General features: G+C 40.5%; 1 protein-coding gene across 2 annotated transcripts in view; it reads right to left on the bottom strand.

Annotated features, from left to right (window-relative positions):
• Positions 1-1,015: 1,015 nt before the first annotated feature.
• Cdk5rap1 (CDK5 regulatory subunit associated protein 1) overlaps positions 1,016-19,230 on the bottom strand; it is a 31,900-nt gene continuing 13,685 nt past the window's right edge. For both annotated transcript variants that reach the window (XM_027421440.2, XM_027421439.2), the window contains exons 9-14: positions 19,094-19,191; positions 17,923-17,978; positions 15,988-16,118; positions 12,995-13,144; positions 11,784-11,924; positions 1,016-1,253 (exon numbers count right to left, since the gene is read on the bottom strand). In XM_027421440.2, the coding sequence (XP_027277241.1) occupies positions 1,167-1,253; positions 11,784-11,924; positions 12,995-13,144; positions 15,988-16,118; positions 17,923-17,978; positions 19,094-19,191 (663 nt within the window). In that variant the 3' untranslated portion in view covers positions 1,016-1,166. The remainder of the gene's footprint in view (positions 1,254-11,783; positions 11,925-12,994; positions 13,145-15,987; positions 16,119-17,922; positions 17,979-19,093; positions 19,192-19,230) is intronic.

Below are 19,230 nucleotides of genomic sequence, written 5' to 3'. Positions count from 1 at the left end.
TGTTCTTCCAGAGGACCTGGCTTCAATTCCCAGCACTTACATGGCAGCTAAGCCAAGAACTGACACCCTCATACAAACGTATATGCAGGCAAAACACCAATGCACATAAAAAAAGTAAATAAATAAATAAATAAATAAATAAATAAATAAATGTTGGACACTGAAAATAGAATCAACTGTTCAGGACTGAACCATACTGAAGAAGGCTCCCCTGGGCTGGCATGCTAGTCAGCAGAGTGTCTGAAGCAGATCACGGCCAGACACAATTAACAGTTCAGCATGTCCAAATACACAGTCTGTTTCAGAAGCATTCAGAAGTATTTCAAGGACTATTTCTATTGGTAAGAGCTTACAGTGGACCTGTTGATATATCTCAGTTAGTGGGAAGTACTTGCTCAGCATGCATGAAGCTCTAGATTTGATCCCCAGATATGCATACCTGGTGTGGTGGTTCATGACTTTAATTCTAGCATTCAGGAAGAGGGAGCAGCAAATTCAAGGCCTGCCCCAATTACAAAAGAACCTACCTCAGGGGAAGAGGTGAGTGGGAGCATTACAAGAATTATTTTTCTTTTTCCCCATGTGGTGCTGGGGATCTAATCTAGGGCCTTGCTTACTCTTAACAAGTATTATACCACTGAGTTATACCCACAATCCTCATATAATTGCTAAAGGAGTAAAGATTTGAACTGAAATCTAGTTCTAATTATTCCATGCTATCATCATGGATTTTGATTTTTGTGCTTTTTGTTTTTACTTCATGAAAATAAGTGTAATAGGAAATAAGCCAAGAACCATTCATTGCTCAGAGCCTATTAATAGGGAAAAGCTGAAAAAAGACGACCATGATGAAAACACTCAGGCCAAAATAAATAAGTAAATGAACAAGTAGAGGTGGTTAGCAACTGAGTCAATAGCATTTAATAACAAACACTGTGCTGAGAAGCACTTAACATAGAGACAGAAAAGAAACCCGTAAATAAGCCAAGATAAAAATGAAACGTAGAGACAAAGGAGCCATTAATTTATGAAATTTATTGTTGTAAAAAGCTGTTCAAGTGACAAAGAAATGTGCTCTTCCATTTGGTACAAAGGTGCTTCATGATCACTGCCTTGTCTCCAAAGCATAAGGAAAAACTGGCCAAGTCCACTGTTAAGCCATCCACTCAGGTCAAGCAATGCATTGATGAGTCTTTCAAAGTGGTCCTGCAGAGAATGTGTCCTTTGAGAGTTTGAGAACTGGCAGAGGTAATCTGAAAGAAAACCCAGCAAAAGACAATGTAACCTGACAGTACCATAGATGCAGGAACATGGATAGAGATGACAGGAAGTTCATGGTACTTATGTTACCTCAAACCTGAAAGGAAGACACATCAGACAGAACGGCAATGCATATGAGGTAAGAAGCCACACACTCCATCAGGTGTGTGAGGTCTGTGAGGGACCATGAACATCACAACCACAGTAATTAATCGGTATTCTAATGGGGCACACAGCTGAATACCTGATTGGAATACAGACTTCCTTACCCACAACAGAGTTTCAGAGGAAGACAGGTAATAAAAATGATTTCAGGCACTAAAAATTACTCTAAAAATTGTGGGGGGCAAGTGGTTAATAGGCATGGGAATTAGGCAGGAAAAGTTGCTTCTAAACAATGATGTTCAGAGGTGAGCATGGAGAGGTAACCTCAAAATTAAAAGAAAGGAACCAGGGAAAGAGCAAGAACCTCCCAAGCCAAAACAGCATGTATAAGTTCCTGAGAACAGAGTCTAAGCAACAAAAAGGTCAACAGAGAATGAGTGAAGACCATCAAGTTGGAAAGTAGCCAGTACAGATCACATAGGCCTGAATCACTCTCTGGCTCCAGTGAAAAGCCAATGGAGGGCCCAAGCCTCAGGGTAAATGATTTGAATCAGAAAGATCACACCAGCTGTCATGGGGCAGACCCTAGAGGACAACAAGAACAGAAGCAGAGAAGGTGAAATTTCTAGAATTCTCTAGCCCTTCTAGGAGGGGTGTAAAAGCACCTGGGCTATTCCCATGACCAGAGCCACGCTATGACCAGCAATACCCAGTCACATACCCAACAGAGATGTGCCTTACAGCACATGCACAGGGAAACACATAGCACTATCACATGTACGAGCTCCTACCTGGAAACAACCAATATGGCCCATCAGCAATAAACACACAACAAACTGTTGTGGTAGAAAAACACACTCACAAAATAACCACGGGGTATAAGTTGAGGAAAAGGAGGCATAAATTCAAGCTACATACTATAGAATTCAGTTTACAAGAAATCAAAACCAGACAAAACCAAACTATAGTACAAAAGTGGGACGGGGTATGGCACAAGCCTACAGTTCCAGCACTCAGATGGCTGGGGAGTAACTAGGAAGCACATGAAGAGCATTTCTGGGTCCCAAAAGCCATTCTTTTTGATCTCAGAAATAGTTACCTGAGTGAGGTCACTGTAAGAATTCACTGGGCAGGGCTGTGGTGGTGCACACCTTTAATCTTAGCATTCAGGAAGCAGAGGGTGGCTGATCTCTGTGAATTTGAGGCCAGCCTGGTCTACACAGAGAGTTCCAGGGCAGCCAGGGCTACACAGAGAAATCCTGTCTCCAAAAGAGAGACAGACACAGAGACAGAGACAGAGACAGGGACAGTGTTTCATTCTGTGAAATAGCCCAGGCTGGCCTGGAACTCACTATGTCCAGACTAGCCTTGAATTTGTGGCTATTTGTAGCAGGCTTTCTTGAACTGCCAGTCCCCAAATCATGACACGGAGACGTATTAATCATGAATGCTCAGCCTTAGCTTAGGCTTGTTTCTCTATGTTTTGTTGTTTTTTTTTTTTAACTTAAATTAACCCATTTCTTTTCATCTATGTGCTGCCCCAAGGTTCGTTTACCTCATCTACACACTGTCCATCCTGCTTTCCTGCTTCCTGTGCACATGGCTGGCCCCCTGCTGGCTGGCTGGCTCCCCTTTTCTCTCCGCCCCCCTAGCCCCAACGATCCCGCTTCTGCCTAGATATTGGCTGTTCTCTTTTTATTTGACCAATCAGGTGCCTTCGGCAGGCAAGGTTAAATAGCAACACATCTTTACATAACTAAACAAATGCAGCATAAACAAATGTAACATATCTTTTTTTGTTGTTTCTTTGTTTTGCTGGTTGTTTTTTTCTTTCTTTTTCTTTGGTTGGTTGTTTGGTTTTTCTTTTTTTTCTACATTGTTTTATTATTATTACTTACATTCCAATCCCACTTTCTCCTCCCATCTGCTCCTCGGAGAGGGTGAGGCCTCCCCTAGGAAGTCTACTAAGTCTGTCCCATCATCTCCTTGAGGCAGGAACAAGGTCCTCCTCCCCTCCCCCCAGCTCCTCACTCTACCCCATCCCCATGCCTAGATTCCACAAAGTCAGTTTGTGCATTAGAGTTAGATCTTGGACCCACTGCCGGTGGCCTCATATATTATTGCCCCAGCCACACCACTGTCACCTGTATTCAGGGAGTGCAGTTCAGTCTTATGCAGGTTCTCGGGTTGTCAGACCTGAGTCAGTAATCTCTCACTAGCCCGGGTCAGCTGATTCTGTGGGTTTCCCCACCATGGTCTTGACTCCTTTGTTCAGATTATCACTCCTCCCTCACCTTGATTGTACTCCAAGAGCTTAGCCCAAAAGTTAGTTGTGAATTTCTGCATCTGCTTCCATCTGTTTCTGGAAGAGGGTTCTAGCTTCTCTGGGGTTGTGGATTGTAGGCTGGGTATCTTTTGCTTTATGTCTGGTATTGACTTATGAGTGAGTTAATACTATATTTGTCTTTCTGGGTCTGGATTACCTCACTCAGGATGGCTTTTTTCTAGTTCCGTCCATTTGCCTGCAAATTTTAGGATGTCATTGTTTCTTACTGCTGAGTAGTACTTCATTGTGTAAATGTATCACATTTTTTTTATCCATTCTTCTGTTGAGGGGCATCAAGGTTGTTCCCAAGTTCTAGCTATCATGAATAATGTTGCTATGAACATAGTTGAGCAAATGTCCTTGTGGTGTGAATGTGTCTCCTTTGGGTACATGCCCAAAAGCGGTATTGCAGGGTCTTGAGGTAGATCAATTGCTAATTTTCTTAGAAATCACCATACTGATTTCCACAGAGGCTGTACAAGTTCAAACTCCCAGCAGCAATAGAGGAGTGTTCCCCTTACTCCACATCCTCTCCAGCATAAGCTGTCATCAGTGTTTTTGATCTTAACTATTATGATCAGTATAAGATATCTTAGAGTGTTTTGATTTGCATTTCCATATGACTAAGGATGTTGAGCATTTCCTTAAGTGTCTTTCCACCATTTGAGATTGTTCTGTTGAGAATTCTCTGTTTAGATTTGTACCCCATTTTTAATTGGATTATGTGGTAGTTTGATGTCCAGTATCTTGAATTCTTTGTATATTTTGGAGATCAACCCTCTGTCAGATGTGAAGTTGGTGAAGACCTTTTCCTATTCTGTAGAGAGTCATTTTGTCTTTTGCTTTAGAGAAGTTTCTCAGTTTCATTAGTTCTCAATTATTAATTGTTGATACCAGTGTCTGTGCTACTGGTGTTAGTTACATTTAGGAAGTGGTCTCCTGTGCCTATGCATTCAAGGGTATTTCCCACTTTCTCTTCTATGAGGTTCAGTGTGGATGGATTTATATTGAGGTTTTTGATCCAATTGGGCTTAAGTTTTGTGCATGGCGATAGTTATGGATCTATTTTCAGTCTTCTACATGTCAACTTCCAGTTATACTACAACCATCTGTCAAAAATGTGTTCCTTTTTCCATTTTATATTTTTAGCTTCTTATAAGGTGTTCATAGGAGTGTGGGTTGATATCAGGGTATTCGATTCCATTGGTCCACCTGTCTATTTTTGTGCCAATACCAAGCTGTTTTCATTTCTGTATCTCTATAATAGAGCTTGAAGTCAGGGATTGTGATGCCCCCAGGTGATCCTTTATTATACAGGGTTGTTTTGGCTATCCTGAGGTTTTTTGTTTGTTTGTTTTTCCATATCAAGTTGAGTATTATTCTTTCCAGTTCTGTGAAGAATTGTGCTGGGATTTTGAGGGAGATTGCATTGAAACTGTAGATTACTTTTGGTAGGATTACCATTTTTACTATGTTGATCCTACCTATCCATGAGCATGGAAGATCTTTCCATTTTTTTGATATCTTCTTTAGAGACTTAAAGTTCTTCTCATACAGGTCTTTCACTTGTTTGGCTAGAGTTACCCCAAGATACGTTATGTTATTTGTGGCTATTGTAAAGATGGATATTTCTCTGATTTCTTTCTCACCCTGTTTATCATTTATATATAGGAGGGCTACTGATTTTTTTTTTTTAGTTAATCTTGTATCCTGCTACATTACTGTAGGTGTTTATCAGTTGTAGGAGTCCCCTGGTAGAATTTTGGGGGTCTCTTATGTAAACTACCATATCATCAGCAAATAGTGAAGGTTTGACTTCTTTTCCAATTTGTATCCCCTTGATCTCCTTTTGTGGTCTTATTGCTCTGGCTAGAACTTCTAGTACCATATTAAATAGATTTAGACAGAGTGGACAGCCTTGTCTTGTTACTGATTTCAGTGGGATCATTTTGAGTTTCTCTCCATTAAGTTTGATGTTGGCTGTTGGGTTACTGTATATTGCCTTTATCATGAAGGGTGTTGAATTTTGTCAAAGGCTTTTTCAGCATCTAATGAGACGACCATGTCATGTTTTTCTTTCAGTTTGTTTATATGGTGGATTACATTGACAGATTTTCATATGTTGAATCACTGGGATGAATCCTACTTGGTAATAGTGAATGATTTTTCTGATGTGTTCTTGGATTCAGTTTGCCAGTATTTTATTGAGTATTTTTGCATCAATGTTCATGAGGGTAATTGGTCTGTAATCCTCTTAGTTGTGTCTTTGTGTGATTTAGGTATCAGGGTAACTGTAGCCTTGTAAAAAGTTTGGCAATGTTCCTTTTGTTTTTATTGTGTGGAATAATTTCAGGAGTAATGGTATTAGCTCTTCTTTGAATTTCTGGTAGAATTCTGCACTGAAACTATCTAGCCCTGGGCTTTTTTTGGTTGGGAGACTATTGATAACTGTTTGTACTTCCTTAGGGGTTACAGTTCTTTATCTGTTCTTGATTTCATTTTGGTATGTGGTACTTATCTAGAAAATTGTCCATCTCCTTAAAGTCTTCCAATTTTGTGGAGTACAGGTTTTTAAACTATGTCCTGATGATTCTCTGTATTTCCTTAGTGTATGTTGTTATGTCCGCCTTTTTGTTTCTGATTTTGTTAATTTGGATATTCTCTGTGTCTTGATTAATTTGGATAAAGGTTTGTCTATTTTGCTGAATTTCTCAAAGAACCAATTCTTTGTCTCATTGATTCTTTGTATTGTTTTCTTTGTTTCTATTTTATTGATCTCAGCCTTCAATTTGACTATTTCTTGCTGTCTACTCCTTCTGGGTGACTCTGCTTTTCTTCTAGCACTTTCAGGTGTTCTGTTAATTCACTAGTGTGGGATTTTTCCAGCTTCTTTATGTAGGCATTTAGTGCTATGAACTTTTCTCTTAGCACTACTTTCATTGTGTCCCATAAATCGGGCAATGTTATGGGGTCATTTTCATTAAATTTTAAGAAGTCTTTAATTTCTTTCCTTATTTCTTCCTTGACCCAGTGGTGAATCAGCTGATCACTGTTAAATTTCTATGTGTTTTTAGGCTTTATGCAATTTGTTGTTGAATTCTAACTTTAAGCCATGATGATCCGATTAGATACCTGGAGTTATTCCAATTTTTTTATATCTGTTGAGGTTTGTTTTGTTACTGAGTATGTTGTCTATTTTTGAGAAGGTTCCATGCAGTGTTAAGAAGAAAGTATATTCTTTTGTCTTTGGGTGGAATGTTCTATAGATGTCTGTTAAGTCCATTTGAGTCATAACATATTAGTTCCCTTATTTCTCTGTTAAGCTTCTGTCTGGCAGACCTGTCCAGTGGTGACAGTGGGATGCTGAAGTCTCCCACTATTAGTGTGGGGGGCTTAATTCATGATTTAAGCTTTAGTAATGTTTCTTTTACAAATGCGGAGACCTTGTGTTTGGGGCATAGATATTAAGAATTGAGACTTCCTTTTGATGGGTTTTTCCAATGATGAATATGATGCCCTTTTTCATCTTTTTTGATTGATTTTAGTTAGAAGTCTATTTTGTTAGATATTAGGACAGCTTGTTTCTTAGGTCCCTCTGATTGGAAAATTTTTCTCAATCCTAACTGAGGTAATGTTTGTCTAAGGTTGAGGTGTGTTTCTTGTATGCAGCAGGAGGATGGATTCTGTTTTTGTATCCAATTTATTAGCTTGTGTCTTTTTATAGATGATTTGAGACCATTCATACTAATGGATATTAATGACCAGTGATTGCTAGTTGCTGTTATTTTTGTTTTTGTTGGTGGTGATGGCATTGTGTGTTCAATTCCCTTCTTTCAGATTTGCTGCTACAAGCTCATCTATTGCCTGTGTTCTTGTGAATGTAGCTGACTTCCTTGGCATTTTCCTTCTAGTACTTTCTATAGGGCTGAGTTTGTGGACAGGTATTGTTTAAATCTGGCTTTATCATGAAATATTTTGTTTTCTCCATCTATGATTATTGAAAGCTTTGCTGGGTATAGTAGTCTGGGCTGGCATCCGTGGTCCCTTAGTGTCTGCATAATGTGTGTCCAGGACCTTCTGGCTTTCATTGTTTCTATTGAGAAGTCAGGTGTAAGTCTGCCTTTATATGTTACCTGGACCTTTTATTTTGCAGTTCTTAATATTCTTTCTTTATTCTGTATGCTTATTGTTTTGATTATTATGTGGTGAGGGAACTTTTTTATTGGTCCAGTCTACTTGGTGTTCTGTAAGATTCTTGTACTTTCATAGGCATGTCCTTCTCTAGGTTGGGAAAGTTTTCTTCTATGACTTTGTTGAATATATTTTCTATGTCTTTGAGTTGGACTTTTTCTTCTATCCCTATTATTCTTAGGTTCAGTCTTTTCTTAGTGTCCCAGATTTCCTGCATGTTTTGTGTTAAGGATTTGTTGGATTTAACATTTTCTTTGACCAATTAGTCTATTTCCAATATTGTATCTTCAATGCCTGAAATTCTCTCTTCCATCTCTTGTATTCTATTGTTTATATTTGCATTTGTGGTTCCTGATTGTTTACCCAGATTTTCCATTTCCAGAGTTCCCTTGGTTTGTGTTTTCTTCATTGACTCTATTTCAGATTTCAAATCTTGAATCGTTTCCTTCACATGTTTGAATGCTTTTTCTTGGTTTTCTTTAAGGGATTTTTCGTTATCTCCCAATTGTTTGTCTTTTCCTCCATTTCTTTAAGGGACTTTTTCTTTTCCTCTTTAAGGGCCTCAATCATCCTCAAAAAGTTATGTTTAAGGTCGTTGTCTTCTGCTTCATCTCCATTGGGATGTTCAGGCCTTGCTGTTGTAGCACCACTAGTTTCTAGTGGTGCCATATTGCTCTTTATGTTGTTGAGTGTGTTCTTACCTTGTTGTCTATGCCTCTCTTCTTCCAATCGGTATAGGAGGAGCTTGTGCTTCAGGGGGTCTCTCTTTCTCCAAATGGTATAGTTGGGAGCTGTGGTTCCGTTGACCACTCCTTCATGTACAATCAGAACAGAGCCTCCAGTGATCACTCTTCCTGGTGGAAGTGGGCCCAAGGCTCAGGCAGTCGCTCCTCAAGGTGCAGGTGGGCCTACAGCTACAGTAGGAAGAAGGACCACCGCTCCAGTGATTGCTCCTCTATGTAAGGTGGTGCTGAGGTTCCAGTGGTCACTATAACAGTGGGGTATCTTGAACCAAGAAATGGCAATGGATGCTGGCTGGGACACAGGTGCACTTTCCCACAGGAACTTCTTGTGATAGCTTCTGGAAGCCACTGTTGGAAGTTGCTGCTGTCATTTCCTCCAGCAGTCACTCCCTGCTCCTGGGCCAGTGGCTCAGGCCTCCCTCTAAGGCTGCTCCTGGGCCTGACGCTCAGGCTTCCCTCAAACATATCTTTACATAGTTAAATATTCTATTCCACAATTGCTATCCTCCCGCCTTACTAATCTGGCTACCTTTTAGCTTTTAGTTAAGCCATTCTCAATTGTGTGCAGTTTAGCTCTGTGTTTTTTGAGGTATTCATTTCAACCTTGTTTCTACTAAGAATAATATATTTTTTCTTTTGGTGGGGAAGGAAGGAAGACACAGTCCCTCTATGAATCTTTAGCTGGCTTGCCTAAAACAGGAGCTTGTGGACTGCCTGGAATAGGTGCTGGAAAGGGAACTTGGATCCTCTAGAAGAGGAAGAAGTGCTCTTAATTGATAATCCATCTCTCCAGGTGCTCTATATGTTTTTATATTAAACTAAGAGAGAGTGTTGCCATAAGTAGCCCAAAATTCCTTTCAATTTATAGAATTTAAATCTTTAACAAACCAGTTAATTCAAATCTGTAGGTAAACCAGACTTGGTGATGCACACCTTTTATCCCAATGCTCAGAAAGAAATGCTCTCTTGAGTTCCAGGTAGGCCTAGTCTCCATAGTGAGTTTCAGGCCAGTCACAGATACATAGACCCTGCCTCAAAAGAGAATTATATTATCATAGCATGGGAACCTTGATAAGATATGAACTTTTATTTTTGGTTTGAGGACAAATTTTTTACTTTTATTTATCTATTCATTGTGAACAACTGCACAAATAATATGGATATATGCACTTTGTGCATGAATATGTGGAGGCCAGAGATCAACCTTGGTGTCATTGCACAAGAGCTACTCACCTGGTTTTTGAGACAGTGTCACACTGGGACTTGGGCTTATCAACTAGGGTGGCCCAGCTGGACAGTAAACCATAGAGATCCTATCTCCTCCCCAGTGTTGTGATTAAAGTCTTGTACCAGAAGCTAGGTGAAGTGACACAGCCTTTAATCCCAGCACTCAGAAATCTGAGATATCCATATCTCTCTCTGTAAATTCAAGGTCAGCTTGGTCTACATAGTGAATTCCAGGCCAGGGCAACAAAGTGAAAACTCTGTCTCAGAAAACAAAAATAACAACAAAGTTGTCTGCCAGGCCAGAACTTGCCTTTAACCTCAGCTCTTGGAATGGGGGGAATGGGGGTCACAGAGACAGGCAGATTTCTGTGAATTAAAGGACAGCCTTATCTACATAGAGAGTTCCAGGACAGTTAGAGCTACATAGAGAAAACGTGTATCAAAAGATACAATAAATAGCTGAGCAGTGACAGTGCATGCCTTTAATATCAACACTCCAGAGGTAGAGGGAGAGACAGGCAGATCTCTGTGTTCTAGGCCGGCCGGGTCTACAGAGCTAGTTCCAGTACATCCAGGGCTACACAGAAAAACCCTGTCTTCAGGAGAAAAAAATTACAACCTGATCACCAACCTAATTGCTTTTTATCAAGTGATCCATAGTTAATTACAATGAGAAAAAGATAAGAGGCAAAATTAAAAGGCAACTGTTAGAGCTCAGGCAATCCAAATATCCAGAAATGAGCTCAAACTGAATTATAAGAGGATTTCCAGCAGTTAGATAAAAGCATGTTTTCCTTGACAACTTGTGAAACTAGTTCCCATCTGTCAAAAGAAGTAATTTCCCTTACCTCTGGCAGAGAGACAAATGGCTACCTGTGGTTTCATATCAAAGCCCATGCTGCCTCCAGGCTCACTCAATCCCTACTCGCAAGTATTAGTAATATGTTTCAAAGTCCACACTGGCCTTTCTCATCTCAGATCCCTGCTCTCTTTGTGTCCCCTGCCCCTGTCTACGCTTGCTATCCTCACTATCCCCTTTCTGGCTAGTCTCTTTTCTCTCACAGGTAACCCTGGCTATGTCCAGTCAGTTTGTTTTACTCACTGCTCTGGACTCTTCCAGATGCCTCTTTCTCTCTCTTATTCACAATAAAATCCTTCCCTAATAACGGAGCGGTCATGTCAGTAATTTCTTTACTGCACCACCTTGCATATAGCAACTAAATCCAAAGTTACACTGCTATCTTAAAAAATAATCTTGGGCACTCTCGGAAAATAAGAGCACATACTGTGGGGGTTGGAGAGATGGCTCAGCAGACAAGAGCAATGGCTGCTCTTCCAGAGGACCAGGTTTCAATTCCCAGGACCCACATGGCAGCTCACATTGTCTGTAACTCCAGTCCCAGGAGGGATCCAAAGCCCTCTTCTGTCCTCCACAGGCTCCAGGCACACACATGGTGAATAGCTACACATGCAAGCAAAACATCTATACACATAAAGTAAATGAATGAATTTAGAGGAAAGAAGGGGGTGCATATTGCTCTTCCTGAGGATTTGAATTAGTTCCTAGCACCCACAATCACTTCTAACTCGAGCTCCAGGGAGATCTGAAACTTCTGACCTCTGCAAGTACCTGCATTCCCGTGCACAGACATACACATACACACGACTAAAAATAGTAAAACAGACATACACATACACACGACTAAAAATAGGAAAATAGGGTCTCAGAGGTGGCTTAGTGGTGAAGAGAAAGTGCTGATCTTCCAGAGGGCCTAAGTTTAGTTCCCAGCACCCACACTGGGAATTCCCAACTTTAAGAAGAGCATTTCTTGGTCCAATGTCAGGAAAGGGAAGGGGCCTCCAGCTAGTAAACTGGTTGTGTTCTGAGGTTTTGTCAGACAGACAGAACAAGGAAACTCAAAACACCTTACCTTCACCAGCACATAGTCCCCAGGCTGAGCTCTGACCTTGAGCCCAGAGTTAGTGACATCCTCCACCTCTGCATCAGGGAAGATCACCTTAAGGTTTGCATCATTCCGGCCACACAGGTCTGTGGAAGAACGTTTGCTGAACTGCAGAAAACAGAGAGAATATATGCATCTGTCAGGAGTTCTAGAAGTTTTAGGAGGCAGACACTGCTCCTGTTGTCTGAGGCTCTCCTGGGTCTATCACAAAGCATTTCTTTTCTTTCTTTTTTCTTTTTAATTAATTTATTTACGTATCCCTACAAGGCCAGAAGAGGGTACCAGGTCTCATTACAGATGGTTTGAGCCACCATGTGGTTGCTGGGAATTGAACTCAGGACCTTTGGAAGAGCAGGCAGTGCTCTTAACGGCTGAGCCACCTATCCAGCCCCACAGAACATTTCTTTCTTTTTTTTTTTTTTTGACTTTTTATTTGAATTACAAACAAGATTGAATTACCTGACAATCCCAGTTCCCTTCTCCCTCCCTTCCTCCCCTACCATCCCCCCAACTAAAACCCTACCTATCACATACCTTTTCTTCTAATCTACAACTGACTCAACCTTTCTGCTCCCTCATGACCTCTGCATTCTTTCTTTTCTTCCCTTCTCATTCTCGTAGCTCCCTCCCCCCTCTTCCCATGTTCTCAATTTGAACAGAGCATTTCTTAATGAGGAAATCTGAAGTCTCACTTTGTGTGGCTGATTCAACAATAGGACAACATGTGGTGCACAACAGAAACAAAGTTCTGTTGACTATTTTAATGAATCAATGAATCTTTACAGGGATACTTAGAGAAACACTCTCTTGAAAAAAAAGAGAAAGAAAGAAAGAAAATTCAAAACACCAACAAGAAAATAAACCAGCAAGGTCATAAAATGAAAAAAGTAAGACATTTTGGGCTTGAGATTGATTGTACAGTGTTTGTCTAGCACGCAGGAGGCCCTGGGTTTGATACAACACCACATAACCGGGGCATGAGGGTGCACTCCTGTAATCCCAGTGCTTAGGAAGATATATGCAGGAGGATCAGAAATTCAAGGTCACCCTTAGCTACATAGCAATTTTAAGATCAACCTAGGTAAACTACATGAGACCAGGTCTCAAAAAAGTAAGACCGACATAAAAGAGACACATAGTGTTATTCTAAAAGGCAAAAACCATGCATGTGAACTTACCCCTTCAACCAATACTAGCTGGGTACAACCCACTGAGGTCTGGTTGGCTCTTGACGCCTCTTCTCTGAAGACAGTAATAAGTTCCTCCAAACGCCTTAATTTGACTTCTTCTGGAACATCGTCCTTCAGCCTATGATATGCCCGTGTCTTCTATTAAAAAACAAAACAGAACCCAGGTCACTAAGGAGTTAGAGAATCCTCAGGGCACAAAGGAGGGAATATATTCATTCTACTCACAAGTTACAGACATGTAATTTGGTCCAAAATCCAAACCTGAACCACATTTATTTCTCTAGTTCTGGGAACATTCCATGAGAAAAGGGCAACTAAAATAGATCTTTGTAGATTCATTCTAAATTTAGCAAATGAAAATCACACTCATGGCTGGCAGGATGGGTCAGTGGGCAAAGGTGCCTGACACCAAGACTGATGACCTGAATCCAATCCTAGCCCCATACAGTGGAATGAAAGAACCAACTCCAGCAAGTGGCCCTCTGACCTACACACACTACAACACATGCACACCCCTACAAACAGGCATACACAAAATCAATAAGTATACAAATAAATACATTTAAAAAATCACAGACTCAGGCCAGGTGCTGGTGGCACTCGCCTTTAATCCCAGAGTCAGGCAGATCTCTGTCAATTCAATGCCAGTCTGGTCTACAGAATGAGTTCCAGGACAGGCTCCACAACAATACAAAGAAACCCTGTCTCAAAAAACCATTAAAAAAAAGAAAAGAAAAGAAAATCACAGACTCAAAGTTAGTCTTCATACTAGTCCTAAGTTTATATTTGGACACAGACTAAATAATGCATACACTAAGCTACTCACCAGCGCTGTTTATAGAGACACAGATATAAAGCAGCCTGAATACTCACTAACTAGTACCTAATAAATTATGGTCTATCAACACAATGGAGTGTTAAGCAACTGTTAATAAGATAACACCACAAATACTAATGTAATTGTTCCAAAATACTCCAAAATCTGAAATTAGTAAAATCTAATCAACATGCATGTCGTTGGTGTAGAAAGCATTCATGTTTATGAACACATAACATGTATCTGGAAACTGATAAAAGAAAGAAATCACTAAGAGTGGGGCTGGCGAGATGGCTCAGAGGTTAAGAGCACTGGCTGCTCTTCCAGAGGTCCTGAGTTCAATTCCCAGCAACCACATGGTGGCTCACAACCATCTGTAATAGGATCTGGTGCCCTCTTCTGGTGTGCAGATATACATGGAAACACAGTGTTGTATATATACTAAATAAATAAAATCTTTAAAAAAAAAAAAAGAGAAATCACTAAGAGTAATTGCCTTCAAAAAGAGAACTAAGCCTGGGAGCAACAAAAGGAAGAAGTGTTTTAACCTTCACACTTCATTCCATAAGCACCTATTACCTAGTCAGAAACAATAATTATCCTTGAAAAGTGTTTAAAAACTATCCTGGGTATACACTTATATATGTCTTTATTCTCATGCTCAAATCAAGTGGAGAACACCACTGAGCTAGGAAAAAGTCAAGGAATAAAAGGAAAAGCTAAACACCACTGTCTGGAGATTCAAACCAATCTACCCTGAAAGAACTACCATATCCACAGAGGAAAACAGAATGGGGACTGGGTATAAGATCCTACTCGATGTCAGCATGTTGTAAGTAATGATAACCATCCGATGGCACTGTAGGAAGCACCACTCTAAGTGGGTTACATGCACTATCTTATTCAAGCCTCAAAACACGCCTAAGCTGGTACTGCTATTCCCACTTCAGGAAGCAACTAAGGACTTTAGACAAGGTCACTGTTACTACATGACAAAGGCACATTTTGAGTGCCATACTTCCATTGTGTGTTGACAGGCCACTTCCCGAGTAGACCAGTCTTATAAATAATTTCTCTTGTGCATCTGTGATGTCCAGGCTCTGGGGAAGTCTCACTTCTGAAATACTGTAAAAGATACTGGCCCACTTACACTGACTACAGAACACTGAGCACTGGACTTCAATTTTGTCTTGATTTACTTATTTATTTGTTTGTTTTGTTTTTAAGACAGTCTCAATCTATAGTCCAGACCTGTTTCAAACTTAAGATTCCCCTGCCTCAACCTCCTAAGTTCTAGGATTACAGCCATATATCACCAAACCCAGCTACCTGCAAAATAGTTCATAAATAGGAACACTAGCTTGGTAATTTTTTTAAGTTTTATTTATTTATTATTTATACAGTATTCTGTCTACATGTATGCCTGCAGGCCAGAAGAGGGCACCAGATCTCATTATAGATGGTTGTGAGCCATCATGTGGTTGGTGGGCATTGAACTCGGCACCTCTGAAAGACCAGCCAGTAATCTTAACCACTGAGCAATCTCTCCAGCCCCAATCTTTTTGGGTTTTATGTGTTTTTTGTTTTTTCGAGACAGGGTTTCTCTGTGTATCCCTTGGCTGTCCTGGAACTCACTCCATAGACCAGGCTGGCCTCCAACTCACATAGATTGGCCTGTCTCTGCCTCTTGAGCACTGGGATCAAAGGAATGCACCACCACCGCAGCCCAGCCCAGCATGGTAATTTTTTCATATCAATTTGCTGAGGTTTGTTGGCTGTAGTGTCTAACACCCATAATGCTAATGATCAGGCAGCCAAGTGAAGCAGAAGGAAAACAGGCTTGAGTCCAGCCAGAGCAAAAATTAACTAGAGAATTAATTAGAGAAATTAAAATTAAATTAGAGAAATTAAAATTAATTAGAGAAAATGACGGTAAGATGCTGTGATATAGCTGGGTGTGGTGGCACACACCTTTAATTCCAGCAAACAAGAGCAGAACCAGGTAGATCTCTGAGTTCAAGGCCAGCCTGGTTCTGAGACTCTGTCTCAAAACAAACAAAAAATCCTGGGATTTTACAAAGTCAAACTCTTTCTACCCAACCACCTCCAATGAGTCCCAAGCTGGTAAGAAAACGATGCTAATTGTCTCCCATTCAGGACTTACCTGCCTCATGCTGTATGCAAAGAGAAAACCGGCATTATACTGAACTTCTCGAAGTAAAGACACTGTCTGCAGGTGATCATCCTCTGTCTCTCCACAGAAGCCAGTGATGAAGTCGCTGCTGAGGCTCACACCTGTCAATATTCAACAAAGGACCAGTGCTTAGAGACTGCTACTGCCGACCTCAGAAGGAATGTGGGCATTTACGTATTACAGAAGGAAGGAAAGCTGCTCAGAAGTCATTACAGAGCAAGGGGAAAGAGGCTTGTTTTTCTACAACATGACAGAACTGGCTCCTCCCTCTACATTTCCTTAAGCCCTAGAAAATAAATCTTGGTTTCAAATGCTAGATTCAGAGACACTATAGACGAGCAGTTTCAAACAGCCCTGCTTCTGCATGGGGAGGGTGAGGGACAGTGCTAAAGACTAAACCCAGAGCCTTGTATATATGCTAGACAAGCACTGTTGTGCTAACACTAACACTCCAGCTCCCAAGTCCTACTTTTACTAGTCAATCTTTCGGTGCTTCACATAAACATATACATCTATGTATCTTGTTTTGTTGCTATTGTTTTGATAGGGGATTTTTTTTTCCTACTGTGCTAGGGACAGAACCCATTCAACCTCTAAACTAGACCGTATCTATGTATTTTAATTTATAATAACTGTGTATATGTATATATGATCAAACACTGAATTTAAATTAGCATTATGTTCATTTACAATGCAGTAGCAAAACTATCAGATACTGAATACTTGGAAATTGCTATATGGCCGGGCAGTGGTGGCACATGCCTTAAATCCCATTACTTGGGAGGCAAAGACAGATGGAGCTCTGTGAGTTTGAGGCCAGTCTGGTGTACAGAGCAAGTTCCAGGACAGCTAGGACTGTTAAACAGAGAAACCCTGTCTCAAAATATCAAAAAAAAAAAAAAAAAAAGTGCTACATGTCATTAGCTATTCAATTACTCCCCAAAATTAAATGACATGACTACTATTTACTCCATTTTATAAATTACAAATCTTCTTTGTTGTCATATAACCAATAATACAGTACTCAATACAAAGCCAGTATACCCAGCTGCCATAGCATCCTGCCCCATCAGAACAAAAGTATGTGTACAGCTGGGTGGTGGTGGCATATGCCTTTAGTCCCAGCACTGGGGAGGCAGAGGCAGGTGGATCTCTGTGAGTTCGAGACCAGCCTGGTCTACAAGAGGTAGTTCCAGGACAGCCTCCAAAGCCACAGAGAAACCCTGTCTCGAAAAACCAAAAAAACAAACCAACAAACAAAAACAACCCACAAAAGTATGTGTACATAATACAAGAAGCACGGTGGCACATATCTTTAGTCTCAGCACTCAGGAGACAGAGGCAAGTGGGTCTTTGTGAGTTCAAGGCCAACCTAGTCTAGTAAGCTCTGGGCTCAAAAAGGAAAAAATAAATAAATAAAAGTTGAGGGAAATTTCTGACATTCTCAATCAAATATAAGCAAAATGAAGCAAAAACAGTAATCTTATTAGGAGAAAGGGGGAAAAGGTATAATGGGATGTCTAAAATCTGCCTAATTAAAGTAGAATACATGATAGTGCGTGTTTATAATCCCAGCAATAACAATGAAAGTAGAAGACCAAGTTCAAGGCCACCCTGAGCAACATAACAAGACACTGTGTCAAAATTCAAGCGCTAGAGCTACTCTTCAGTGGCAGAGCATATGTCCACAAGACATGAGGCTTGGATTTAATCTCTTGCAATATGCACACAGTCAGAAAGATGGAAAGGAAAAGTGGAACAGAGAGAGGAAAACAGAGAAGCAGCAAATGAACATAAAAATACCAAAAACTATGAAATGACACCATAAGGAATTTGCCAAAGAGGCTGGAAATTGAGCAAGATGAATTTGGACTGCGGTAATGTGCTCAGCATTTCTTAATGTACCTGGGATACATTCTCTGATATGATGAACCAATGCCACATAAGCTTCCCTTGAATATCTGCAGTAAAGAACAAAAAGAAAAGACCTAGTTGAGAGGAGAAGCAAGGTTACGATAAGTTCTCATGAAGCTGAAGTTAGCCTTAAACTTCTGTTCCACCTAGCTCTATCTCCCAAGTGCTGGGCTCTTAGGGCTACACCACCACACCTGACTCAATCTTATTTAAATGAGTACTATAGAAAGATAATACTATGAATTCCCACGTATATTCATTTTTCGATTTGTGATTTCACAACCACAAATCACAGTAGAAGAGTACATGAAAGCACCCCTTTGAGCCAGTGAGATGTTTCAGCAAGTAGATACTTTCTACCAAACCTGATGACTTCAGTTCAATCCCTGGAACCTACATGGTAGAAGAAGAAAACCAACTCCTGACAATTGTCCTCTGATTTACATGCACACATGTTCCAGCTCCTAAGGACCTTTCATTTAATAAATCAAGAAAAAAAGTAAACAGTTAAGAGGACCTCTAGGGGCTGGAGAGATAGCTCGATGGTTAAGAGAACTAGCTGCCGCTGCAGAGGGCCCAGGTTCAGTTCCTAGCGTCCACATGGCAGCTCACAATCATCTGCCACTCCCATTGCAGGGGATCTGATGCCCTCTTCTGGCCTCCGTGAGAAGTGCATGCACATGGTGCAGGCATACACGCAGGCAAAACACACATACACGTAAAAAAAGAGGATCCCTAGATCTTTGCCTCTGTGGAAAATAAGGCCAAGTTCTAGTTCTGTGAGCTTTGCCTTAGGTCATATTACCCCCCTCCAGTTTCACCTCTGCAAACTTATTTCCAAAGTGAGTATCTACATTCATATTCTAAGACCTAAAAAACTTTATTATTCTTGCAAGGTAAAAGGCTAAAATTTCAAATATGGCACCCAGCAAGCACTTAATTTTAAAAAAATGTTAAGCAAATGAGAGGCTCAATGCTTACTCTGCTTAGGGGATACACAGAAGAAAGTTCAGCTGTCCATAGATACATTCAAACAACAACCACTTATTAATTTGCTACTGTGTGTCATATACTATACTAGGTCCTTAGCAACAAATGCAGTGTTTAGTGATTCAGAAAAACTGGAATGGTTAAGGATGTCCTCTCCCCAAGTATGTCTGACCCTCTCCTCATGGCATCCAGTACACGGTTGCTTCCACTCTGGGCTGGCAGATGGATCTGCTTGCAGATGTTGTGTCTCTCATGAATCAGCTGTAGAACCTGATTAAACAAAACACAATATGGGTTACCTAAGTCTCA

Source organism: Cricetulus griseus, chromosome 6, assembly GCF_003668045.3.
Source record: "Cricetulus griseus strain 17A/GY chromosome 6, alternate assembly CriGri-PICRH-1.0, whole genome shotgun sequence".
Taxonomy (NCBI): Eukaryota; Metazoa; Chordata; class Mammalia; order Rodentia; family Cricetidae; genus Cricetulus; species Cricetulus griseus.
This window is presented reverse-complemented; position numbering and strand designations above follow the sequence as displayed.